Genomic DNA, 27,939 nt, shown 5'->3' on the forward strand with positions numbered 1-27,939 from the left:
CAAAAAACAATTTTGGAGAGAGATTGATGCTTTTTTGCTGCATTCCAAAATTGTGAAATAGCTGTTGCAATCTGATTTTCTTTGTTCCCAAGATTTCATTGGTAATTCTCATTACTATCTGTCATACAATTCTTATGTAAGTTCAGAGATTGAAATTGAGATTGAAATTGGAAGGAGACATTTTGTTTTGGTCACTCATGGAGAGGGAAGAATTCCTGATCAGATAAACAGAATTAACCCTTTGACTCCCATGAGTGACCAAGATGGAATTTCTCCTTACTATATCTATACAATATCATGCAGACATGTGATGAGAATAAAGAAAAATATCAATTATGGGATTACTAATTGATCTGATGCCAAATTCTCCAAAATAACACAAAAGGAATCATTTGGCAGACAGCAAATAGAATTACTAATAAGATCTTGGGAGTTAAAGGGTTAATAAACTAAATCAAATTTCAGTTCTCAAAAGTATAAAGATTGCAATATTTTTATTGTATTTATTATCATTATTAACAATTTTTTGGAGATAGTCATTGTCATGTTGGATGCAAAGAAAAGTTACAACCAGTTTGCTTCCTGAGTTTTCTGGTAATGTCTGTTTATTTGAATGCTACTCAGAGTTGCGTCATTATAATACATGCTATGTATGTATAGTTCACTTCAAACTCTGAAAGTCAGCATCAGTGGTGATCATCCAGTGATCACCATCTTGCACTCACTGCATCCTTGTTTATGAGAACTAATTCAATGACATCTCTTACAAATGCACAGTATTCTCTTGAATTAAGGACTAATCTTGTTCCTTTATCAAGATAATAAATAGTTTAAACATTATTCAACCCAAAGGTACTCGAGGTAAGGTTTACTGCTACATTTGTATGAAATTCTGCAAAAATAAAATAAGTTAACTTGACCTTTTATGTATTACCTGTAAAATGGTTGGTGGAAATTTGTTTCCAAGTACAACAAAAACTTGTCGTGTCCTAGTAGTTAAGTTTAACTTGCAAAGAAAATGTGGCGATGGTTTTGTAAAACTATACTTGTCTAGTACAAAAATTACTTTAATTAATAATTGATTGAAATCACAAAATATGTACTCTTGGATCTTCTTGAAAGGAGCAATATCAAAATATGTCAAGCCCTCTTGAAGCCATTGAAACATTTTTCCCTAAATATTTCAAGATGCACTAACTGTGACAGATTGTTTAAGTTCACTGTCACTTCACTAATAGCATGGTTACCACTTATTTCAGCACATCACTCACTGTTCAGAATCTTAAGATCAAATAACAGTCTTCTTACTTATTAGTCAGTGAGTTCAATGCATAAAAAAAAAACTAATTAAGAGGCACACCAGTGCTCAAAATTAGATCTCATCATTCAGAAGTTACTACTCTAGTATTCAAGAAAAACCTGATTTTCTTCACTTTTGACATGCTAACATAAAAGATTAGGTTAACGTTATCAGAAGTCACATTGTTCCTGAATAACATGATGCTTAGTAGTACAGTAGAACCCAGCTAACTGAAATTCAGTTGACTCAAACCCCCCCCCCCCCCCCCATAACTCAAACAAGATCCAAATTCCCTTAGCCCCATTTTTCTAGTCATTTACTATCAGCTAACTTGAAACCCGTGCTCACTTGAAACATTTTTTTCTCTTGGGAGTTTGAATAAGCAGGGTTCAACAGCACTTTCTAGGCTTCAACAAATAAAATCACCCAGAATATGGGGAAGTTACACAATGAAAATAATTGCACAACATGTCTCTTGTGCAAGGTGTTGATAACATTAACATTAAATGAAAAACAGTTTTAAACTTTCAGTAATACTGCATGAAAGGTTAAAAAATGTTCCCATTAATTAAACTTAGGAGGGCTCCATTATACAAGTTTGCACTGACATAAAAATTCTGCCAACAAAACTTGTTTAAGCAAATTATCCAGAGCAAATGGGTAAAGCAAAATATAACCTTTTTGTCAGGCTTTCATAAAAATAAAAGACTATGCAAATAACAGTCTTCTTACTTCTTCGTCAACGAGTTAAATGCATAAAAAAAAAATAATTAAGAGGCACACCAGTGCTCAAAATTAGATCTTATCATTCCTCAGAGTTTTATTTTTTCGAATGCATCAGGGCCCTAATCTCCAGCTGTGCTGTAGGCTGGATTAGTGTACATCATTTCTCCACCAGCATAGTTCACATCCTCCACATTATCAAATCCAAACCCTACAAAAAATTGAGAAATATTATTGGTTAGTTATGTTTTAACCCTTTTTAACTCCCAAGATCTTGATGATAATTCTCTCCTCTAGCTGCTACATATTTCACTGTAAATTAGTTACAAGAATTTGGTGATAGATCAAGATAACAACTTCTCCCTGATAAGTTTGAGTATTCTTATCACCTGTTTGCTGGATAATGTGAAGATATTATAGAGAGAAGTTTCATGTTAATCACTTCTAAGAGTTAAGGGTTAACCTAATCATTATCATTTTAGCCATCATCAACAGATGTCAAAATCATTAGAAATCATTTTCATCAACTGTGACTATCATCTCAATCAATATCATTAAGATTGCCTTCATCATCAATGCTCCTGATGAAGAAAGTAAAAAAACAACAGAAAATACATACTAAAACAACTAGGTAGAGGTATAGTTGGTGCTCAGGCCTACTGGTCCACCCATCCCAAGCTTATCCCAGTTTCTGTAGTATAAGACGACCAGGAGTATTCTTACCCCCCCTCCCCCCCACCCCTGGATGGGATGCTAGTTCATTGCAAGGTTACCCCCCCCCCCCCCCCCCCCAGTATTTCATCAGGCTTCCCTTACAATTTGCCAGTAACCCAAAAAAAGTGGTAGTAGGACTGAGTGGAATCCAATTCAGTCTGTTATCATACAGTCAAGTGATAAACAAAATTGGACAACTACAAAGCGGGAGTCTGATTTGTTAATCACGAGTATGACTACAGACAGAATTGGATGACACAAAAGTCCTGTTACCAATTAATCAAAACTATAACAACATTTGAGAGAAAAAAATTGACATCAGTCATACATTTTCATTAAAAAAAAAAATACAATGAACTCTGTAAAATGCAAGACAACTGTGTGCACATGATGTGTTTTGTCCACTTACACAGGCATGATGTGTTAACTGTCTTTTTAACTGTCCAATTACAAGCATGACATGTACACTGTCCTATTAGTACCTTCCCCAACAACACAACACATTGACCCAACCAAGTCTTGAACCCCAACCTCTCAACCCAGAGTCCAGTGCACTGAACATTCAGCCACTGCATATCCAACAAGAACTACACCAACAACAAAAAATTGCTTCCAATATTTTCCAAGAAGTTTGCCGATATGCTGTGACTTGATAGGCTGACTAGAACTAATGTTTTAGGCTCACATCCAACACAAATAAATCATGGGCGATCAAACGTGATTCAACTGTATATCTCTCCAAGCTAACTTTATTACACTTAACATACTTTCAGCCTTAGGCTTCCCAGACTTTCTTTTCATGTAAAACCACATTGCTGCAGCTCCTGCCACGACACCCAAGACAGAGAATGCCACTGCAATACCAATATTTCTGTTCCTGGAAGCTAAGTATAGAGAAATGTTGAAAATCAAAATTACTTACCATTTTTCAAGCCATAACTAGTGTATAATTACGAAGTACACATGTTAGAGACTTCCACTCAACATAGTTGAGAAAGGTTAACTGACATATTTGAACATTTGAATGCAATCAGATGAACCACTTTTCATTGAAAAATTGTACAGCAGTGTGGCTTATTTGGGGATCTAAAATAATATTGTAACTGGAGGCATTTGCAACATTCAGACTCAAAAAGACCTCGCCCCATAATTAGGTGGTGAGTTATACATACTTATTGACTGAGTGGGAGGGCTAGACGGGAAAATATTTGGCTCAAGGTCATGATGCATGGTCTGAGTGCAGCAACCAACTAAACTCAGTCAATAAGTATTTTATCATGTGATCACATGTTGAAACTTTTGAGAACTTGGTTTCAACCTAGATAGTATGCAATAGACAAGCACTCACAGGACAACCACCAAAAAGATTCTACTGTAAGAAAATTTTGTTTGTTTTTTCTAAAGTCAGAACAACAAAAACACTCAATTCATTGAAAAACTAAACTTTTTACTCTTTTCTTTTTTTTTCCAAGACACTTTTGTGACAAGGGTGTGTGAGTGCTGAGGGCTGGAGAGCTTTTTCCTGACTGGCTCAAGTCATCCCATCCAGCCCTACAAACCTCAGCTTTCGTAATGGTATTCTATGGGCTTGCCTATGTGGGGCCACACAGGTCATATGATAATACTAAATATGCATCATTTTTCAGGTTCTCTGTAGGAGGCCACAGTTTAAATTCAGGATCAGATAAGTCAAAAATTCCCACCAAGATTCTAGAGCACATTAGTGATTGAGACAAAGTTTAACATATTAAATAGACTTCAAATACTAAATGAAAAAAACAACATGAAAATACTGTGAAAAAAGGATGACTTTTTCCATATGCTTTAAAATTATTTTCACATACCTCTTAAAATTATGAAATAAGGGCAGAAATGGTATCACAACTATTCAACATTTAAATTAAGCATAATGTGCACTTCAGTACAAGCAGATTTAGATCAAGTTTTCTCATCATAATGACGACAACCTTCACAATGCAATAATATTGATATTAATTTCAATTAGTGGCAAAAATATTGACAAAGTCTCATTCATTATCCCAAACCATCTATTTGCATTGGCTCACCTAACAACCACTGAGTTAATTTTACATGTCTTACCTCTTTGCTTACTTAATCTTTCCTCTTCCCTTCTCTTTGCTTCAGCTGCTAATCTCAGTATTTCTTTCTCTGTAGTGTTTGTCTCGCATTTGTCACCTTGCAGAAACAAAAAAAACACCAAAGATAAAGAAAACAGGTTTAAAATTAAATTTTCTAAGATAGTTTTAAATGTAAATATGATGGTACAATAAGTTCAGTTATTATTAATACCTCTTCAAAAGTACCTTCCCTACAATTGGTCAGTTTAGCAGGCTGTATTTCACTACATATTTCACACATATTCAAGTTTGTTTGAATTGAATAATCCCCCTTCTATTTGAACCCAGAGATATAATTAATATCTTATCTTGTTTTCTCTGTTTGTACTGCACATCATGCAACCTTTGTCTTTTCTGCTTGGATTTGTGGTTTGCACACTTCATGCTTGGGCCTTAAACCCGAAATGGTAAAAACTTAGTTCACAACTTACAGTACAAACCTCAACCTCAATTAGTAAGAGGTATTTAATGTAACTAAGAGAAATATTGAAATATGGCTGACAAAAGCTTCATGGTTCCCCCAACCTGAACTGCCATTGTTCAGACCCAAATTATTTCCTAGCTTTGAACATCTGATATGTCCAAAATGCTGTAACTACCAGCTCTATACATTCTTGAATTTTGGCTTTCCCTGGCACCCACCCCCCCCCCCAACCAATTCCCTCTCCCTTTTGCAAACCCCAGGGATTTTCCTTGAGTTAGTTGATATCAAAAAAATTTTCTGGAAATTTAGTCCTTCCACTCCCAAGAGTAATCAAACAAGAATTTCTCCTCACAACAGCAACAAAAATTTTTGGCATTTATAAAGTGATGAGAAGAGAGGAAAATATCAAATAGAGAATATTGTTTGATTTTATAACAAATTCTCAGAGCTAAAATTCATAAAAAGTGTATAACAAGCCATGTGGAGAATTCATATCTGATCTTGGGAGTAAAAGGGTTATAAGCACCTTATCCAGTACTCAGTCCATTACACAAATAATGACCAAACAAACTCTACAGTAAATACCCTTTAAAACTGCTCTTAGGCTTAGACTCTAAAAATTGTGGCACTGAACAACGAACTAATGAAGTGGCTTAGAGCCAGAAAATAATAGAATAATAAAATTACCTTCAAATCCCTCAAAACAGGCACAAAAACTGGTTTGAGTTTCCTTGTTGCATTCACATAATCCCTGGTCGCAACCACAGACATCATCTTCACTATTAACTACAAAAAACATACTTTTTTATCACAAACTTGAGATTACAGCATTGCAATCAAAACCATAAAAACAAATTTTACTCAGTAACGAGTTCAACTATAACCAGCCATGTCTTTTGATTATTTTTGTTTGCTTCGTAGAGTATTTCTCCTGTCTTGTCATTGAGAACTTTGTCAAAACAAAGTGTAAAAGCTGAAGTTGAATGACAAAGGGAACAACAAAGGGGTCTTGAGAACAAATCCTTCTGCATCCACCTTTGCAATTCTTGCAAATGCTTGCATATTAAGAAGATCTGATAATGATGGAGAAAGTTGTAAACTTTAATGACTTTGTTTTGAAAATTGCATAATCAAAGGCAGGAGAATGAAACAAAAATTACTAAAAACAACTGACAACATGCACTTGATCTTACAAGCGTTACACCTCTGTTAGTTTTAATCATTTTTTGCCTTAATTCTACACTAGATATTCCTGTTATAGTGATGAGAGGAAAAGATTCTCAAAAAAGAAAAAAGAACTTAAGAAAATATATGACATTTTTAAAATACATGTTTCAGCAGTTCTTCTGTCATCCTCAGTTCTGACTTATACAAAGTACAAAGTTGAATTTATTGTGTATAACAAAATGCTCATTAGACAAAACAAAGAATAGAAATTAAAAAATGTATGCAATTACAAGGAAAGTTTTAAATTAACATGATAAAGTTGTAAATTAAGTGTGGGTTGCTCCCACTGAATGTGAATAGCTTCTTTGATCTTAAATTGGAAAGTTGTGGAAGTGTGATCTAAGATGCTAAAAAAAAAGGTAAAAAACAAAATGAAGCTTACACTGTGAGCAGTTCTTGCCACTCCATCCTGGACAACAATCACACACGTAATCATTCACTTTGTCAGTACACTTTCCTCCATGCTGACAAACTGAAGGTTTACAATCATCAGTATCTGAAATTAAATTAAAAAAAGAACATCAGACAATTCTGTCTGGAAGGATTGATCGAGAATAAAACTTTTAAATAATTATACAAATTTACCTCTCATTACTAATCCCACATAATAAAAACACTCTGGACAAGAAACCAAACTACTCTTTCAGAATGTTCCATCATGCACACATGTTTTTAAACTTCCAATGATCAAGGATGTCTATTGACCCTTTGCAGCCCAAAATCAGTATCCATATTCTTCATTATCTCCTCAATACATTTCTTATGATACTGACAAGGAGAATTTGTCTATCAATCAAAGCTTCTTAGTTGGTGATCATTTCCTTTAATTCTCATGCTCTTAATGAATGAACCAGCAGCATTACTGTGAGAGATTAGATGCTAGTTACTCTTAGGGTTAAATTGGCTTAAGACATGAATTCAAAACCCAAGATCTGCTATCATTACTTGTCTTGAGATGTATTCAAATATTTATCTTCATATCACCCTTTAAACCCTATGAATGACACTTAATATCTAATTTCACCTTGCAGTAATGAGAATAGAGAAATGATCCCCAACATAAGAAGCTTTGATTGTTACATATATTCTCCTTATCATTACCAAAGGAAATTTATAGAGAGGAGTATGGAGGATATGGATACTGATGTTGTTGCCGAACAATGAGTTCAACTGGTTATAATTTGTCAACAAGTATTGATTGGTTATGGATACTTTAATGGGAATAAAGTGCTGTATATGATTACTTATATTTGTTCTGAGGAGGAACATTCATTTTTTCTCCCTTAAGAGTCTCAAAAGCTCTTTTAAACAACATACTGATAATCTTCAACAACATCCTCCAAGTAAAAAAAAATTGTCAAAAAAAATTTGTCAAAAACTAAAGAAAGTCATCATGGGAAAGTATTGTGTTGTTTTCTGTACAGTGTGGCTCTATATCAAGGGTATGATTTCTCTCATTTTCTTCCCCTCAATGCTCTTTTTGGAATAAATCTGGTGGAAAAATTTAACAGGCCTCTAATTGAAATGAAATAACTTACTAATTTCACAGGCTGAGCCTTCAAATCCCCTTGGACAATAACAAGCATAGCTTCCCAAATTGTTGATGCAATCATGTCCTGCTGGACAAGGAGAGTCTGCTGCCTCACACTCATTGATATCTGAACAAAAATCATTAAATTTCTCATGATTTATGTGTGGTCATGTACCTTTTCACTTAACCATAGTCATGACAGGTTAACTAAGTATTATCAACTGTTTTGATAATGCAAACTGACCACTGTAAAAAGTTTCAAAGCTGACATTTTGAGCATTAGCCCTTTGCTGTTCGCTCTGATGCTTCTAGAGTGCTCTTCATCATCCCAAGAGCTAAACATCTCAATGACCACACAAATGACCCAAGAGCAAAATAATTGTTTCATAGCATTTTTAACCTAGAAGTTGAAACAATGTCCCTTGAGAAATTCACTCTGCAGCTTCAAGACATCTATTTACATCATCTACATGCTTAATGGAAATAATTATGAAGCACATGCACGCAATTGAGTTTAATGGCACAAAATTACTAGCTCTGTTGAAATAGAAGGCATGAAGTGGACAGTAACAGTTCATTATGTATTGTGATCATCATGGTGAGGGTCTTAATCCCAAAAAAAGAAAAAAACCAAACCTGGTGACTGTCTGTTATTGTAAAATAATCTCAGCAGAGGTCATCATCAAGGTCTAGTGAAAATCCTTTAAAATTAATTGAGCATACTTTGTGACAAATTGTTGTTCAATTTTGGCCTGATGAACATTATCAGCAGTAATGAAACTAAAATCAACTGACCTTGGCCCTGTTCACATCTGTCCCCATAAAAGCCCTTGATGCACTTACAGGTGAAAGATCGCACACCATCTACACATGTACCACCATGCATACTGCAAAACAGAAATAGTCACTTGTGTTTGTTTGACTGTCTATTCTGGCAGGAAGGTCAGGAATCCCTAGACGGACACCCCATCCAGAAAAATTGGCAAGACCTCTGGTCCTTTTATATTAAATACACAAGGATATAAAGTTTTAACAGCTCTGTGACTTGGTCATGAATGCAGAAACAACTTTAAGACAGAGACCACTAACTGGTAACACTATTTGGTAACTGTAACAAAATTCTCAAATGTGATTGGTTATCACCAGCCTGTTTTGAGCACCAATAAGACAGTGTAAGTGTTCGAATTGTAATTGGACAGTGTACAGATCATGCCCCTATAACTGGACAGTATGCATCACATGTGTGCACTGTTGTTGACTGAGCATTTTGCCAATTTAACAGTTATTTTTTAACAAAAATGTATAACCAGTGACTAGTTTGTTTCTCAAATTTTTTCATGGTTTCATTAATTGGTAACAGGGCTTCATGTTATCCAATTCTGACTGTAATCATACTTGTAAGTAACAAATTGGACTCTCCCTTTGCAGCCATCTGATTCTGTTAATCACCTGTACTAAACCAGACAGAATTGGGTTACACTCATCCAAGTGTTGCCACACTTTACTTACCATGAGTCTGGCTCACAATCATTGATTCCTAGATAAAGAAAGAAATTGGGTTGAATGACACTGACACAAAAATCAATGCAATCACTACCTTTAGATTAGAGTGGGTGCAAGTCTTATAACTATAAAAATAATTATGCAGGACTGGGCTTTTGGGTCCACTGAACTGACTTTGCATTTTAGAACTCTTTGCTGAGAAAAGCTAGCCTTCATTCACAGATTTGTAAAAGAGGTTTAAAAGTTAGCAGTTCATACTTGTGCTACAGCGTTCCCCAGTGTAATCATCGTTACACTGACACTTAAAGCCACCTGGCAGGTCCAGACAAACAGAATTTTGACCACAAAGTTGAGATGAGTTTACACACTCATTGATATCTAATGGGGAAAAAAAAACAGATCAAAATATTTCATCAACAAAAAGGTGAAGATATCACAAATAAGATTTTAAAATACATCACATCTGCATGTTTGTATACTCTCTAATAAATTTCCAATTGTTGAAAGAAACAAATTAAACCATGAAAGTGAATTAAATTTTTGTTTTATCTTGTGATGCTCACCAATTTCACACCTATCTCCTTCAAAACCATCTTCACAGCTGCAGGTAAAATTATCTCCTACATCTGTACAGTTACCATTAAGACATGGACTGGGATCTTGACACCAAGATGAGTCTAAAACATACGACACAAGATTAAAAAAAAGTTATCTCCAGAAACAAGCTTCTTTGGTTGGAGATCATTTCCTTTATTCTCATGATCTTAATGAATGATTCAGCTGCATTAGTGTAAGGAGAAATTAGATGCTGGTCACTCTCAGAGTTAAAAGGATTAAGTGTTTTGCCCATAAACACAACACACTGACCTGCCCAGTTCACAAACCCACACATCTTGACCCACAGTCCAGCACACTGACCACTGGGACACCATATGCATCTTCCACGTCAAAATTTTCATGAACTGTCTCATTCTCAACCCATTAGTTAACTGTGTTTGTTGAAAGGTTGATTCAACTTAGATCCTGGAGGAACAACTAAACAATCTTAATTCAATACTAACTTGACTGGCAGTGAATTCCTTTCAGTCCAGATGGGCAGATGCAATCATACCCATGGAGTCTGTCCACACAAGTGGAGCCATGCTGGCACGAATTATTTCTACAGTCATCAATATCTAACAAGGTAAAAAATTGAAGTAACCCTTAATTTTTCAAAGTATCTATAGAAAAACCCAACTAACATCTAGATAATTGACATTTCACGCATTAGTACCACTTTAAGTGTCACTGAGGGGTATTAAATTTTAACCCTTTAACTTCCAGATCAAATTTGTACTTCTCTTTACTATCAACCATACAATTTTTATGGTGTTAGTTCAAAGAATTTAGTATTGCATCAACTAATTATCCTTTTTTCTTTATTCTCATAACTTATGTGGTTGACATTGTATTGATATTGTAAGGAGAAATTCTGTCTTGGTCACTAATGGGAGTTAAAGGGTTAAGGAAGAGGCTGATGGTGAAAAAAGGTAGCTTTGCCATTAAATTAGGCATATAATTCCTATAAAATTATCATCTTCACAAGGTGCAGCCAGAAGGCCTTTGAAGTGACAATTAACCTCAGTTACTGGCTTTCAACCAAAATTCATGAATGGGAGGTCGCTAATATTCCCTCAAGAAAATTTTCAAGCAAACAGTGCAACATGAAATAAAGCCTGATGTTAAATGCTATTCCATGTTTTTCTTATGAAGCAATGCAAGACAAGTTACAAAGTTAACAAAGGGTTGTAAAACATGGCAAAATGTCCTCAAAATTTCTCCATTACCTTCCAAGCATTGCTTCTAATCCATCTGTTAATTTCTTGGACAATAAATCAACTTTTGGTACATATAATTCTCTGATACATGCTAAAGACATAAATTTTTCAAATTAAAACAAAATTAACATACTTTCTGTACAATTCACTCCAGCATAGCCTGCAGTACACCCACATACATAAGTTGCATTAAATTGCTCCACGCATTGCCCCCCATTCTGACATGGATTTGGGGCGCATTCATTTATATCTACAACATAAAAACAAATCAACAAAAAAAGAAATAAAATCAATAAGTTCAAATCAACAATTAATTTAGTAAAGCTCTCTCTAAAGGAAGTGAAAGATGGGAATCATTACCACTACATGGCCTTGACATTTTGTAAGCATGAATACACTGTTAACAGTGAGGTCTTGAAGACTGTAAATGCCAAGTTTCCCAGATTGTTGAATAGTCTCCTCCATATGATACATAAACGATAGCCTGGTCTCTTTTACAGTTTCACATATCCCTTTAACAGAAGTATATTTGGAAAATATTCTATAACAGAGGGAAAATCAAGTAACCGTAATTTTGATTACTAAAGAGAAAACAACTGGTTTTCTTTTCAACAATGGCAGTATTTTTGTGAAATTGTTCACTTTTCCATTATCAGTGTCCACCTGAATGATCTTCAGTTGAATTTGGATAGATGAGAAGGAAGATGTCAATTAAATTATTACTTTAAGGAGGAAGTTGGGGGCATGATTTCTAAATTTTCACAAGCTTGCATCTTTGATTGCTTAATTCAATGACAGTTTCATACCAACATCACACTTTTTTCCAGTCCAGCCCCTGTCACATTGACATGAATATGATGTGACACCATCAACACATGTTCCATACTGTCCACAGTAACCAAACTCTGTCCATGATCCCTGACCCTCTTGGGAAAATATGTCATTTCTAGGATCACAGTAGTCAATATCTAGAGAAAGATAAGAATTAGTAATTATATCAGTTTAACCTCCCACACAGAATCTGAAATAGGTGATTGGAGCACAGTCATGTACTTGGTTAAAGTCAGATTCATTCTACTTTTTTCTGTCCAAAACTTTTGCAATTTCTAAAATTTTTCTACACATAATTAACTCTGGAATGATATACTTCCGAATAAAGATCCTACGATAATCCTAATTAATCATAATTCATAGATTCAGTGGACACAAGAAGGGAGACATCTAGCTTTCTGCAAATTCTACACTTTACACTAAGAACTCAAAGATGTGCTCTGACACCTTTCAATCTGGCATTTAATAAAAAACCACTGACCACTGCAAATTTCAAATAAATAATAAAAGCAATGTCTGTGTTTACCAATTTCACAGTGCGGCCCTGTGAAGATTTCATGACAGTTGCATTTGTAGCCACCATCACTTCTCAAAGTACAAGTGCCATTGTTACAGGGTCTCATCATACAAGGGTCAATTTCACAACTAGAACCATTGTACCCAGGGGGGCAGAGACAGCGTCGATTAGCACGCTCATTGATACAGGTCCCACTATTGTTACAACCCCTCTCTGCACAGTAGTCTATTGGGGACTCACAATGACGACCTACAAGTGACAAATGATATTGCAAGATAAGAACATTCTTGGAAATAATTCAAATGAGGCATCCAAATTATTGCTGAAAATATTTGAGATTTAATTGAGATACCTAACATCTCCTTTTATCTTGGCAGGCTTTTCTCAAAAAGACAAAAACACTTAGGATTCATCAACCTAAAACCATTGTCAAGTTCTGTCAAAACAAATTCCTCCCAGTTAAACAACTTTCTTTTAACTATCAATGACAAATGGTAATAGTATAACTATGCTCCATCAACCCTGATTTTTTAATTTGTCTTTTTGCATGGCAGCACTGTCAATTAACTATCCACTTAGAAAAAAAGATTCTATGTTGGTATGCATCTGTTCAATAAAAGATTACAAATGACGTCAAAATAAGGTGAGAACAAAAAGTGGCACATGAGACACAGCCAAGTGTGTTTCTGATCTTCTCATCACCTTTGACTTCTTCGGCAATCTTGTACCAAAAAGATGCACTGCTACATGGAATCTACTGTTTTGATTCATATAACAAAGACACAGACACCTGTCACTCTTAGGGTTTAAAGAGTTAAATAAACTTGACTTCATGTCTACTCCATGGGGTCTTCTCTTCTCACCTGTAAAGCCCAGACTACAGTTGCAGGTGTAATTTGCAATCTGATCCACACATGTTGCATTATTCAGACAAACAGCTGATACACAATCATCAGTGTTGTTTTGGCAATAAATTCCCTCAAAGCCCTGGGCACACTTGCATGAGTACTGCGCTATTCCATCCTCGCATGTGGCCCTATTCACACACATATTACCTGGAAAAGGAAATAAAAACCACATTAAAATTGATAGAAAAGAAAATGTATTCCTAACTACATAAAAAAGCCTCTCAATGTGAAATCAATGGACTAGTCATATTAACAGTCAGATTATGAATATTTCTAATAATCTTCTAGAAATGTTAACACAGCAAACAAAAAAAAAAAGAAACAGCATTTTGGAACCTCAGTAACAAACCAGATTTTCAAGAAAGGGGTCCTCTGATATTGACAATATTACAATCTGTGGTAAAATAACTGTAAGTTGTTAAATATTAATAATAAATACATTATTTTATAATTTATATTAATACTGGCTCTTATTGCAAGAATCTAAGCACTTTACAGCTTGAAAAAAAAGAAAGAAACATTTCAAATAAAGATAAAGTGCTTGAAAACTCCGACTCGCAGGAGGCAGATCAATTGGCTATTTGCATAGTGCAGCCTAGGAGTTGAACTAAGGGCAACAGACCAGATTACAAGTCCAGCACGCTCAGCCACACCACCTCCTTTTGACCCTTTAACTCCCAAGATTGTTTTGTAAATTCTCCCCTCTGCCTGTGACATGTTTCTTTGTAAGTTAGTTACAAGAATTGGGTGTTTGATCAAGATTAAAACTGCTACCTGATAAGTTTAAGGTATCTCATCACCTGTCTGCTGAATAAAGTATGAATGTTGTAGGGAGAAGTTACATGCTAATCACTTCTGTGAGTTAAAGGGTTTAAGAAAAGAAGGGAAAAGAACACCTACCCTGACAATCATCTATGTTGATCTCACAATGCCGTCCTGTATATCCTTCATGACAGTCACAAGTGAAGTTGTTGATGCCATCTTGACAGACTCCATGGTCACACAGTGATGGTGAAATGCAGTCATTGATGTTGGTTTCACAATCTTTGCCCATAAAACCAGCAGGACATGAGCACTGCAAGATTTGAAATGACAAACATTTTGTACTAAGCAAAGGAGTCATTTAGAACTATGAATCCACTCCAGACAGTATCCAAAATATTATCAAAAGAGTGTTTGCAAATGCAGTTGTTTTCTCTTTAGTAATCAAGACTACAAACAAGAAAATCATCTAACTAATCTGCCGATTAATTTGAAGCTTCAACATCCCCCCAGTTAAGCCGCAGGCATTTGACCATTGTCTTTGCCCAGGGGTGGGCAACTTGAACCCTGCCTAGGCAGCAAAGGGGGCACTTGAACTGGAACTGTCAAGTCCTTCCAGCATAAGACACATGTTTTGAAGGAGGAGTTTAAAAACGAAGAATCTACTCTAGTGAGCAAATGATTCCACATTGTAGAATGATGCTAACAAGCAAATGACCCAACAGGAGCACCAAAAGCTAATACATGACTTGGCTAAATTCTATAACATTCCTTGATCACCCAAAGAATTGTTCAAAATTTGCTTCCAACTGATTGATGAAAGTCTCACAATGAAAACAATTGAAATGTTTCAGTAACATTTAAGTCACTGCAAAGATCACATTCATATTCACCATTTTTGATTTCACTAATTAAGTCAACACTTCCAAGTCAATTTTTGTAGGAACTTTTGGAAAATGTTTAGAAAGTCAACAAGATAATTTTTCTCTTGAATTAAACTCAAAATGAAAAATCAGGGTAACATAAAACCATGCATCATTCCATCCATTTCACTTGCCACCTCAAAAAGGAACAAAACAGCTCTTACATTGTAGTCACGATGCAAATCAGTACAAGTTGCTCCATTTTGGCATGGCATAGTAGAACACTCATCTGTGGCATTACTACAGGTCCTTCCAAGGTATCCTTCTGAACAACTACAGCGGAAGTTATTTACCTCATCATGACAAGTTCCTTTCAAAGAAAAGATAATAACATAGATGAAAAGTCAAATACAAGATTAGCAAGATATTTCACCTCCAGAGTCTTGTTATTTTGCATACTTTGCATCTTTATGTTTAGGTGGCTGTTAGTCCGACATGGGTTGGGCCATGGGTCGCAAGCAGGTCATGGGTTACAGGTAAGAAGGGGGGGGGGAGGGGGGAGGGAGATAGGCACTGGTCACAGGTCCTGGGTTGCAGTTGGGGGTTGTGGGTTTTGGATGATGGGTCACAGGTCATAACAAAACTTTATTTTAATTCAAAGATGTAGAACAAATACCGTAAGTGAGTAAGATTAAAACCTATTTTGTGACACCACCAAAACGACGTGGGATGAGGGCACAGGTCATGGGTCACAAATGGAGGTTTACAAGTCTCAAGTCACTAGTGGGAGTTTCAGGTTGCAAGTCACAGATTAAGGGTCTCAGTGTCCAGTGGCACAGGGGCTGTAGTTAACAGACACAGGAGCTACACTTGAGAGCTCCCTTATGATATTTTTTCTATACTAAAAGAGTGAAAGTAACAATTTGCAACCTTACTCTTTCAGCTTCTAGGACCACAGAATTATCACTGTCTATAAAATTTTCCTATCTTGGATCATGAGAGGTCAGTTTAACTCTTAGGATGTTTATACTTCTCAACTTCTTAGTTCTCATTACCTGTCTCTTTGAAAATTTACTTATACTGTAAGGAGAAATTACTTATTGGTCAAATAAAAGGCAGTTCACCACACCCTACCTCCATTGCTACAGGCAGCGGGTGTACAGTCATCAATGTTTGTCTCACAATTGCTACCATTAAAACCTTGACGACAGACACATCTGTAAGCATTGATCTGATCAATGCAAGTTCCATTGTTTTGACATGGAGATCCTTGGCAGTCATCAATGTTATGTTCACAGTCGCCACCAGTATAACCCGGTGCACAGGAACACTCATAAGAATTAACCATATCCTTTAGTGGGAGAAAATGGTGATCAGAGTAAATGTAAATAAAGTACGTTTCTTGAGATGGAGAGGATATGGAATGGAGAAATAAGGATTTAATATTAATGTTGGAATTAAAATGAATTTCAGGAAAAAAAATTATAGCAGTTTGACCCATGCTTTTCTACAATAAGATACAATTCTACCAAATCGTATGAAGTGATGTCCTGAGGATGTCCAATTTTTCCCAAAAACTCAGGTAATAAGGATTTGACAATCACACTCATTTGACAATAGGGGAAAGCTCGTTACAAATTAGCTATTTTGAGCCTTTGACCCCCTAATTTCTCCTTACAATATCACCCCTGGATCAAACATGAAGGTGATGAGAATAAAGGAAATGATCACCAACTAAAAAGGCTCTTGATTCTTAAACAAATTCTCCCTGTCAGCACCTCAGAAAACGTATAGAGAACAGTATGGAGATTTAGCATACTGATGTTGGGTATAAAGTGTTAACCTTACAGTGTCAAAATAAGAATTATTTCACAATACAATTGCGATGTATTAATTATTGTATCGATAGTAAATAATTAAAATTACTTTGCATGTAGCTCCATTTCTGCACTTGTCTTGCTTACATTCATCAATATCTGCAAAAAAAAAGACCAACCAGGAGTGTTTAACCCTTTAACTCCCAGATCAAATTTGTAGTTCTCCTTACTGTCAACCATACAATTCTTATAATGCTAGTTCAGAGAATTTCGTATTGGATCAACTAATTATCCTCAAATTGATATTTTTCTTCATTCTCATCACTTATCTGGTTTATATTGTATTGATATTGAAAGGAGAAATTCTATCTTGGTCAATCATGAGGGAGAAAGGGTTAACTAACATTAATAGTTACTGAAAACTATATTTGACAGCCTTTTCCATTGCATATAAGTTCACAATCACTTCCTTTTCCTATTATAAAGCAAATTTCATCTAGGATCAATATTTCTCAATCCAAAGAACCTTTTCCTATTATCAAGCAAATTTCATCTAGGATCAATATTTCTCAATCCAAAGAACCTCAGAGCTCTCTGAATCAAAATCAACCTTGTAACAATAAGCATTGCACGTTTTCTGTTCTCAACATTTATAAAATTTAACTTCAAGATCATAATATGACTCTGCCAATCACTCTGGTTACAAAAGTTTTGTCTCAATATTTGTTGTCTGCTCATCTAATTTCTTTACCTGTCTCACAGTTGACACCTTGAAATCCAGGAGGACAGGAGCATGTGTAATATGTACGGAAGTTTTTACATGTTCCATTGTTTTCACATGGATGACTGGCACAAAGATCAATTTCTGGAAAAAAAAACAAAAAAAAACAAAAAATAAAAAAAAACAAAACCATAGAGACTATAAGAATCTTCTGGTCATGAAGGTAAAAGGAAAATATAAAATCAAAGAAAGAAATACATTTTGCCTGTGATCAATTTTGGATGAACAAATAAAAAATTGTCTGGAAATCAAATCTACCATACATTCTAAAAATTCAGATTCTTTGGTGCTACTGTCAAATCAGTTTAAATGTATGGCACTCGAGCACACACTTAATCAACAACCCTTGCGTCCTAAAGTTTTGTGGAAAATGCATCCCTTCAAAGGAGCTATGTATCATGGTATGCCAGCCATTTCAATCAACCTCCACCAAATGGGCACACACTTCTGCAGACATCTCTGGAGTACCAATTTAGGGCTATTTTGTAACTTCTCACTTTGGTCTCCTAAGCTTGGTTGTATCAAGGTTAGTTGTCCCACAAAAAGCTATTATACTGAACACATTACAACCATTGTATGATCCTTGAAGACCAATGGAATCTCATGAAGGACCATGGCACAAGATGTGTTCAAGTCACAGGTGTCCCCAACCTGATAGCCTCATTGATTGCTTGCCTGACTGGCTCATTGATTGTTTGATTGATGTTTCTTACATCTTAATTTAGTTGCAGTACTCACCAGTTTGGCACTGGTCACCAGTAAAGCCAGGTTGGCAATCACACCGGAACTTATCAGGGTCAGTGTTGATACAAGTACCACCATTTTTACAAAGGCTTGTATCTCGGCAACGGTTAAGGTCTGACATGTAAAAAGACAAGTAACTGTATCATGATGTACAATACAAAAGACACATGATTTGTGGGAAAGGAGATATATTTTGATATTGTGAAATATACAAAAGAAATGTCTTCAAAGTATAAACAGTTATAATAAAAAATTTTAATCATTCCATGGTTGTCAGCCATATTTTCAAATATCATATTATAAAAACACACAAACACATCACAGAAGTCACAGGATCAGTTTATCGTTGAGTTTCATGCAACTTACTAACTGTAAATCACAGGAAATTGGAAAGACAAGAAGTATTTATGTGATGTTTTTGTGATTAAAGAAAAAGTCAAATGAGGCTTTTTCTAACTAAAAAAAATAAAAAGGCACATTGAGTCACACAAACTCTTCAAAAAAAAATAATAAACCCAAGGTTCATCAATCATACCTTGTCCACAGTCAGACCCTGTCCAATCTGGACTACAAACACAGTCATTCCCATTTACACAGAAACCATTAGCTGTCAATCAATAAACAGTGAAGGTAAATTAAAGGGTCTGATACCACCCAGAGGGAAAGGAAATAACAGGGGGGGGGGTGGTTTCCCCTTCACACTTTTAAAAATGTGTAGTTTAAATTATCTCACTGAATCCAAAACTTTCACAAAATATACAGTAACAGTACTATACTAGCTCTCCATCTTATTTCAACCAGCACCTTTTATAAAACATTGTAGGAGATAGTCATTGTTTAGATCTAGAGTTATAAGGGTCATGAAGTTTTTGAACCCAAGAAGGCCATCACATTTATTTGGTGACAAAGATAATCAGCAATAACTACAAACTGTTTCTTGAAAATCCACACACAAGTTAAGATGACAAGTAATCCTTTTCTAAGCAGCCTAAATGCTCAAAGCAAAGCTTGGTGCAGACAATGAACAATGCCACAAGATATGTGTAGGGCTTGTAATCCTTGAATATTAAAAAAGCAAGCAAGCACCCAGCATACACCCTGCATATCTTTAATTGCCATCATCATTTCCATTATCCCCATCATGGTGTCAAGAATTTAACATTAGTGATAAGAATGATCATGACATAATGCTATGATGCAACTGCACAATAGGTGATAATGAATAATGTGGCATATTACTCAGGGAATAAAAACTGATCACTAAGTTCCATGTCACATCATTTTGCTGTCATTAATGCCATTATGTTGTATTCGTTGACATCATCATGACATCCATCAGGGTCACAGTGTCAATAATAGTGTCAGACAAGCGAGGAATGCATCATTACATCATTAATAAGCATTTTCATAGATGGCAGAGTATGTTCCTTCACTAACCAGTACATCCTGGTTTCTTTACACATGTTGCACAACGAGCACCCTGCCAACCATCTTCACAGCTAAAATGGAGAGAAACAACAGTATAACCTTAGTACAGTAATATTACAATTTTTTGATACCATTCTATCTTCACTGACAATTCACTAACTCATTACAAATAGAACAGAAAAGAATTATACATGGTTAACTTTAAAAAAATCATACAAAAATGGTACAATAAATATGCCAAGATACACTTTCTGTCCAAAGGTGTTATTGAGGTGTCCATCCTCCTTCAAAAAAATGCAACCATATTGGTTACCAAGACCTATTATATAAAAACAATCTTGGCTCTTTTATCACAAAAAGGCTAGTTTGGTCATCTTTTTTGCCAAGCCAAATGTAGTCATACTGCTATAACTAAGAAAAACATTTGTTCTGTGCTACATTTCTTTTCATAGAAATCAGTTCTTTCAATTTTACCTTTTGCATGGGTTGTGAGAGTCTCTGACTTTCAATGCAACAGTTGAAATTCATTGCATAAATAATATTTCAAAAGAGGAGATACAAAATTAAAACATCAAAGGAGATATAAATTCTGCCCTGAAGACACGGCTATGAAGGTGTGATGACTAAGGTCTCACTTAATTACTTACTTGCAAGTATTGGGCTTTGTACAAGAACCATGATTTGGATCACACCCATGGGAACATATCGCTGAGGAGAAGATCAGAGAGTTAAAACTGATTCTAACTTGAATAAAAGTATCAAGCACCATTTACAGGAAAAAATAAACTTGGTCAAAAAGAAAAGGCTTCTGGTACTATATTCCTTGGGGGTGTTACTGGTGATATTTCAGGTTTCTCTTGGTTCTCAAAATTAGTAACCACATTTTGTCAAGTAGCTTTCATCCTTAATTAGTAGAAAAACAACTCTTGCTTAAAGGATTTCAATGCTGAGCACACATGCTGAGCTGTTCTGCCCATGAAATCTCCTGTTTTGCTATGTTCTTGTTGATATCACCGTCTTGGTTTTCCTTAACCCTTTCCACCCTAACATCAGTATGCATATTCTCCATACTGTTCTCTATACATTTCCTAAGGTGCTGACAAGGAGAATCTGTTGACAATCAAGAGCTTCTCTTGTTAAGGATCATTTCCTTTATTCTTGCAACCTTACTGTGTGACTCAGGAGTGATATCGTATGGAGAAATTAGATGCCAGTCACTCTGACTTAGGGCTCCAAATGTAAGTCCCTACTTACGTATCAGACAGTTACTTCCTCTCCAGCCTGATAAGCAGACCTTGTTACCAGTTTGGCCATCACACTTGTAGTGGCCGCTGCTATCATCCCGCCCAACACAATATGTATTACAGTCTGTTCCATAATAATTAGCATCACAGTAAATGCGGACCAAAATTCTTGTGCTTGACCTCTTGCCTGTCAGCTGATGATCAGAACATTACACAAATGAAGAAACCAAGAATTCATCACCAAACAAAAAACTGCTGATTTGCCACAAGCCTTCAATTTGAACAACACACCCCTGAAACGTCAGCACCATTGACAATTTTAAATAGGGAAATAATCAGAACTTGTCCCAAATCAGAAATGACTTCTTTGAAAAGAAAACCATTGCATATCAAATAGGTCTTTCAAGTCAGTACCCCCTAAAAAATACTGCAGGCAACTATCACTGCAGTTTAACTTTTTTCATTTCCAAAACTTGGAACTTATTTTTTTGTACTTGCTTCTTCAAGGTTTTCTCTAGGCACTGAAGATAATTCTCTGGCTGCTGAGCAGAAATCCCTTTGTAGAAATTTACATGACCTGAGTTATCTTTTATCCATAAAGAGGGTAAGTTTCTAGGGAAACAGTAGTGCTGCACCGGTGGAAGGTATTACGAGATAATTTGATTTAATCAATTGAGTTGATAATGTGAATTGGACACAGTAAAGAGATTCTTAAGTTTACCTTTCAAACATTAGTCCTTCAAAAACTATCCACTCTGATGAAAGGCTAAAACTCAAAACATTAGCTTTAAAACTTGATAGAGTGGTCACATTATCAATTCAATTAATGAAACCAAACAAATTATTATTCAGACATGGATAATATTCTTCTGTTACCATTACTTAACACTATTTTACTGCTTCTGCAAATTTCTTAACCCTTTCACTCTCGAGATGTGCATATCCAATTCTCTACACCATATAAAATACACTTTTTATAATTTCAGCTCTGAGAATGTGTTTTTTTCCCTTTGCACCCTTACATATGTATCAACATTCTCCATGCTGTTCTCTATACATCTCCTACAGTGCTGACAAGGAGAATTTGTTCATCTATCAAGAGCTTCTCAGGTTGGTAATCATTTCTTTTATTGCTGTGACAAGTAATAAACTGTCAGTCACTAAAGGGTTATAAAAATGAATAGCACACAGTGTGAAGAATTGATATGTAAATCATGGTGATCATTCCCTTTAATTTTATGACCTAAATGTTTGATTCAGCAGTAAGACCTGCAGGAGAAATTATATTCCAATCACTCTCACAGGTTAAAGGGTTAAGTTAAAGAAGTCATCCTGGCTGATAAATATCCCTCTATACTCACATTACACATACCGTAAATGTCCATGTATAAGCCGCACTTTTTTTCACAAAATTGAAGCCAAAAATCAAGGGTGCAGCTTATCCATGAAAGATAGCCACAACTTCTATGTCGGTGTTTCGAAACCTTGATTTGTAGCAATACAACTCTACTGAAACTTCAAACTGTATTGTTTTTATTTTTTTAAAAATTCTGCGCTTCAAAATCGGGGGTGCGGCTTATCTACGGATGTGGCTTATACATAGACGTTTATGGTATCTCTGCTTTTAACATGCATTGTTAGGAGAAATTCCTTTTTCAGTCACGGCTGAGAGTGAAAGAATTAATAGATCAAAATGGAAATGTTTCTTCTTACTGTAATTGTTTTAGCTACAGAACTTTGTAAATCTTTCTGCGCTGGTGCAGTAGAAATGTCTGATTGAATTACATCAATAAGATCATCTGCAGATCCAATACCAAGAAAATTGCCAGAATCTGAGTCCCACACATCCAGAGCAATAGAAAATGCACCCTGAAGAAATAAACATGCAAAGCAATCATTATTTTAAAAGTTCAAACTAACTGTAGTGAAACCACAGTTGAGTTGTCAGTTAGAGCTGCACTGTTGTGAAGCTTGGGTCAACCTTTGGCTCATTGGGGCAAACTCTCCAAGAGAGGCACATGCAACTACTGTACAATCAACTGAATCTACTTTATTCCTTGAATCAATGTTTTTATATACATAATGGTAGCTAGCTAATTCTTGATTTATAGTACAGAGGATAAATGGTGTTTCTGTTGGGATAAACAACTTCATCACGACATAACCACCATTCCACAGATATGGTTGAATACTCACGCAAATCCTGCGGAACTAGGCATTCCTGTGGAAAGCACGAATTATATCTGACATCCCATGCGACACGCAATAGAATGTTTTCACACTTACTTTAACAACAATGGATCACACAAAGATCACATTTCCAATTATAATTATATAATCAAATGTTATCTAAAATTGCTTGTCACGTTTTGTCACACTTTGCTACATAACCAACTTAAAGTTAAAAATTCATCACCTTCCTCTCAACTTTCCAAAACATATTTTGATTAGCAATGAGTTACTTTTTACACTACATAAATGCAAGTCCTTTGTAGCCATTCTTAGGTTAGATGATGTCTACTTGAGTAATGACACTGACATTTATCATATGGTAATCATCATGATAAAGCCTTATTAACTCATTTGCTTTGTGGAACTCCTTACTTACTTAACCATGAAGCCAATTTCTACCACGATAGAATCAATCACTTTTCAGATGTCTCATTTTTCAAAAAGTATCACCATCAGCTTACTTAAACTTGCCATAATGCGACACTCACTCTATATTTTTTGAGGTTCGCAGTTTGTGTTGGCAAGATTCCACAATAACTGCAATTCATATAATAATTTCTGACAAAAAGAAAGCATACAAGTCTTACCGGCCATCTTTGATTGAAATGATATATCAAGGGGTTTGTAAGACCATTACCAACAGTGTCACCAAATCCGGGAAAAGAAAAACTGTCATCTCCCATGATGTAAGTCTCCCATCGAACCCACGGTGAGAGAGCAGTGAAGACTGTGTATGGATATTTGGTAACAGTCAGCTTAAAAAAGTTTTCACAATCATTTGGGCACGACCCGAAAAAACTGCAACAGTCACAGCAATCTCCATTGTAATCTTTTGAACGGGGATTATTGTAATCTAGCAACTGAATAGATAAAGTTCCCTTTGCACAAACATTCTGCAATAAAAAGGAGACAAAACAACTGATTAGAACACACCCAAAACAACAAGCTGAAAAGTCTACCTTGGTACAAAGTGTGTTTAAAATTCATACTTGATTAAAAAATCATCTGTTAGTGCTTTTTTCCATTTAATTATGGTGTGGTTCATGATTGTTACATAAATTCTCCTTTTCTGCTCCTTAGTAAATATATAGAGAACAGTATTTAGAATATCCCTGATGGTGTTAGGATGTAAAGGGTTAAGCTACAAAAAAAAAATTGTTGTCTAGACAGTGGTAGAGTATACCATTAACAATCAGAAGTCATAAACCTGATATACTGCACCTTTTACTTTTCTATGATTTTATCACACTGATCTTGAGATCAGTATCCACTAAATATACCTTACCCTAAAAAAAAGCCACCAATTATGGTAATTGAAAAAAGCCCATTGTAAACACATCAGAAAATTAACCCAAATTGATCGTCTGATAGATTGCTCTATGTCACGTAACATTACATATGTATCTGTGTATCTAACTTTCCTAGAACATACACAAACCACTTTGCAGTGGTGTGGTGCGGTAAATAATTTATAAGTATTTCTGTTTCACTGATCTACATTAACCACAAATTAGTTTGAAATGAGGGAATAACATGCAATCAAAATAAATTATAAAAGATCACAATTTGTTGTTTTCACAACTAGTTCATATACTAGGTGATATACTGGTGGTTCCAATATTTAGATTTCTTTGATGCAGGAGAGTAATCCAACTTCTTGCAATTCAATTACAAAGACCATAATGGACTACGCTTGATTTAAAATGTTCTACTGCTGAATGATTATAAACATCACAAACGTTGACATCATAAAACTATTGTTTGCGTAGCAAACTTCTGAAATGGTTTACATGAGGAATAACATCAATAGTCCAAAGGAGACTTGCTGAGAAAAATCATTAGGATCAGTATCATCATAAATATTACTCATTTCGTCGCCTCCATAGGATTAGCTACCTTCAGCAGTCACATAACTGACTTAAAAGACTAAAGCACATTGGGTCAATTTAAGGTTGGCTGCTTCAGACTGTGAGCACTAGACATGGCATGCACATTTGTAACTGGACACCTTGTAATCGGAAACTGTCCTTAGACACAAGGTCCTATTAAAAAATAGTGCACACTGTGAACCTTAGAGAAACAGGAAATTTCTTACAACCATAAAAATAACAATTAACTTCCCTCACAGCCTTTTAGTTCTACATGGCATTTAAATGGTTTGGCTATGCAATCATTCAGATAAATATTTAACTTCCGATTAAAAAAAAAGTCACCTTTTCCACTTTTTATCTGCAATCTTTTGCCCCCCAAAAATAAAAAACAAATACGATATTCCAAACAAGTGCTTTATCCTTAGTATGAGGGGTTTGCGTCATACAAAAAAAAAACGCATTTCCTTCGAGATGACCTTTAACTGCTCAGGCGCGTGTATCAATCACAGCCCGATCTTTTAATGACAAGTTGCTTTATTGTCCAAATCTTATATTACACTTTCGAGTGAAACAACGTCTTCTGTTTACTTTCACAATGTTGCAACTTTGACAGCACTTCGACTTACGTAAAAGTCACTTGAAAATGCATATTCGAAGCAAACAATTTTATCGATCACATACTCACGTCGATTCAGAATTGACTACAAACAAAACATGTTAGTGGAAATTTGCTGACGCATCCGAAGAACAAATGCAATATAACATATTTTAGGTACAAAAATATCGAGAGTATTCGAGGTTATTACATTGTTTTATCTGTATCAAAGGTCATACAAATGCTTAATGACTATAAGGCCGCATTATTATTTGTATAATTGAAAGAAAATTGTTTCAACATAACTTGCCTCTAACAACTTCGACAATAGTATACGCCTTCGAGGAAAAATTTTATGAGAATTATACAGGAAACGCAAATAAAACCGACGAAGATGAAATCGAGGAGCAATCGGCTGAGAATTTCGAGTGATGCAGGTTTTTAAGCCATATGAAACTAGCTCTCCAGCAAATTCCTTAACTCGAGGACCATTGATGCAAATTCAAGGACAGTTGATGAGAGAGAAGAGAGCTAATTTAGCAAAATCACTCTCACAAAAATGCAAACTTACCTCATAAAATCCAAGAAATACCGCCAAAACGACAGCCAAAGACGTCCAACAAGAAAACCTCATTGGTAAGAAAGAATGCTCCACCAATTACCACTGAATGAATGAACTGCACCGTAACCCGCCTTTTCACCCCACAAACTCCAAAAGCGCCGCAAGATACAAATCCGTATTTATGTTTGCGTAGCTTTCTACCACTTGTTTGGGATTATTTATCACCTGCAAAGATTTGTTAGATGTAGAGAACTTCTAGTACTTAAAGGAACGATCAAGTGCTACGCGAAAGCAAGTCATTCAGGAGAAGAGTTGAACTATACCTCACTAACTTGAGCTTGTATGTCACTGTCGATGCCGCTCAACCAATCATAGGGCAGAATTATGACAATAAAGGCTTTGTTGGCGGTTTGATAGCCAAGAAAAACCAAACATGGGGAAAAAGAAATCTGACTAGGCTTTCATGACCATCCCGCACAACGTTTGGTAAACTGTCTTGATACAGCAAATAAGAAACTATTTAAAACGGGTTCGAGAAGGAAATAAAAACTATGAAGAAACCCACCGAAAAAGGACACAGCATGAAGTCACTGTTATATAATGTTATGAAGGCTTAGTATATATTTAAAAAAAACAGCGATAGTCAGTAACTACGTCCTGGTGGTTTTTGATCAACACGTTCGGCTGGGGTTAAAGGAAATGAAATACGCTTCAATACACATATCTTTCAACTCTTACAGTGCATAAAAATTTTTTACCATGCAAAATCTGAATAAATGATTAACTAAACAATCAGAATTGGGATTAATACATTGCGTCTCCCTGAAACATTACCTACGGGTTTAAAACCCTTTTTTAATTTACCTTATTTCAGTATCAAGTTTACTTAATTTTTCGTGACAACTGGATATTTTGAAACGATGACCGCCGTTGTCCTTCAACACCAGCATTCAAGGCCTCTCCATATGAAAAAAACTGTAAAAAACTAGCTCCTTGCTCATCTTCGTAGTGACACGGAATTTTCCTTGCGAACAGTTCTAAGCTGTACTCTCACCTCGCCGGCCAACAACATTCGTCTCTGTGAAAGATTAAAGGCTGACGTTTCGAGCGTTAGCCCTTCATCCTCGCTCTGACAAAGGGCTAACGCTCGAAACGTCAGCCTTTAAACTATTTACCATGGCCAATTCACGCTATCAACTCAGTTGATAACACTAAATTACCCTGTTACACTCTCCCACCAACGCAGCACCACAGTTTCTTTAGAAACTTACCCCCTTAAATATTCTTCTCTCCCAGTTATCCTTTTCCTATTCTAGCAGTATACAGGAAGTTTGTCTCAGGGACGTAGTTAGTGGCAGAGAGCATCCGAAGTACTAACCGGAAGATCGTAGGTTCGACTCTGAGTGT

The 27,939-nt window shown here is 35.6% G+C and overlaps 1 protein-coding gene across 4 annotated transcripts; it reads right to left on the reverse strand.

Annotated features, from left to right (window-relative positions):
• Nucleotides 1-583: 583 nt before the first annotated feature.
• Nucleotides 584-27,936, reverse strand: LOC131781137 (fibropellin-1). Of its 4 annotated transcripts, none has more exons than XM_066169474.1 (29): nt 27,804-27,936; nt 26,542-26,757; nt 24,092-24,397; nt 22,986-23,141; nt 21,283-21,466; nt 20,676-20,736; nt 20,038-20,099; nt 19,136-19,207; nt 18,595-18,714; nt 17,827-17,940; nt 17,185-17,234; nt 16,393-16,609; nt 15,483-15,628; nt 14,534-14,708; nt 13,589-13,780; nt 12,735-12,974; nt 12,184-12,345; nt 11,511-11,627; nt 10,622-10,735; nt 10,124-10,237; nt 9,819-9,938; nt 9,567-9,594; nt 8,853-8,944; nt 8,065-8,184; nt 6,909-7,022; nt 5,987-6,085; nt 4,838-4,933; nt 3,505-3,621; nt 584-2,234 (listed from the first exon to the last, which is right to left on the reverse strand). In XM_066169474.1, the coding sequence occupies exons 2-29, from the start codon at nt 26,602-26,604 to the stop codon at nt 2,146-2,148; spliced, it is 3,540 nt and encodes a 1,179-aa protein (XP_066025571.1). In that variant the 5' UTR covers nt 26,605-26,757; nt 27,804-27,936; the 3' UTR covers nt 584-2,145. The 4 variants fall into 4 exon arrangements, with proteins under 4 accessions (XP_066025571.1, XP_066025572.1, XP_066025570.1 ...); XM_066169475.1 differs by lacking the exon at nt 27,804-27,936 and adding an exon at nt 26,856-27,047; XM_066169473.1 differs by lacking the exon at nt 27,804-27,936 and having other exon boundaries at nt 26,542-26,844.
• Between the last annotated feature and the right edge of the window lie 3 nt (nt 27,937-27,939).

This window comes from Pocillopora verrucosa, chromosome 7, assembly GCF_036669915.1.
Source record: "Pocillopora verrucosa isolate sample1 chromosome 7, ASM3666991v2, whole genome shotgun sequence".
NCBI lineage: Eukaryota > Metazoa > Cnidaria > Anthozoa > Scleractinia > Pocilloporidae > Pocillopora > Pocillopora verrucosa.

Bases quoted from the DNA above. Each gene is read 5' to 3' on its own strand.
- LOC131781137 (XM_066169474.1), bottom strand. From the start codon at position 26,604: ATGAGGTTTTCTTGTTGGACGTCTTTGGCTGTCGTTTTGGCGGTATTT. The intron at 12,975-13,588 runs GTGAGAAGAGAA...TGTCACTTGTAG, and splicing joins CTGTAGTCTGGGCTTTACAG to GTCGTCATTGTGAGTCCCCA. The intron at 12,346-12,734 runs GTAAACACAGAC...ATCTTTCTCTAG, and splicing joins AGGGCCGCACTGTGAAATTG to ATATTGACTACTGTGATCCT.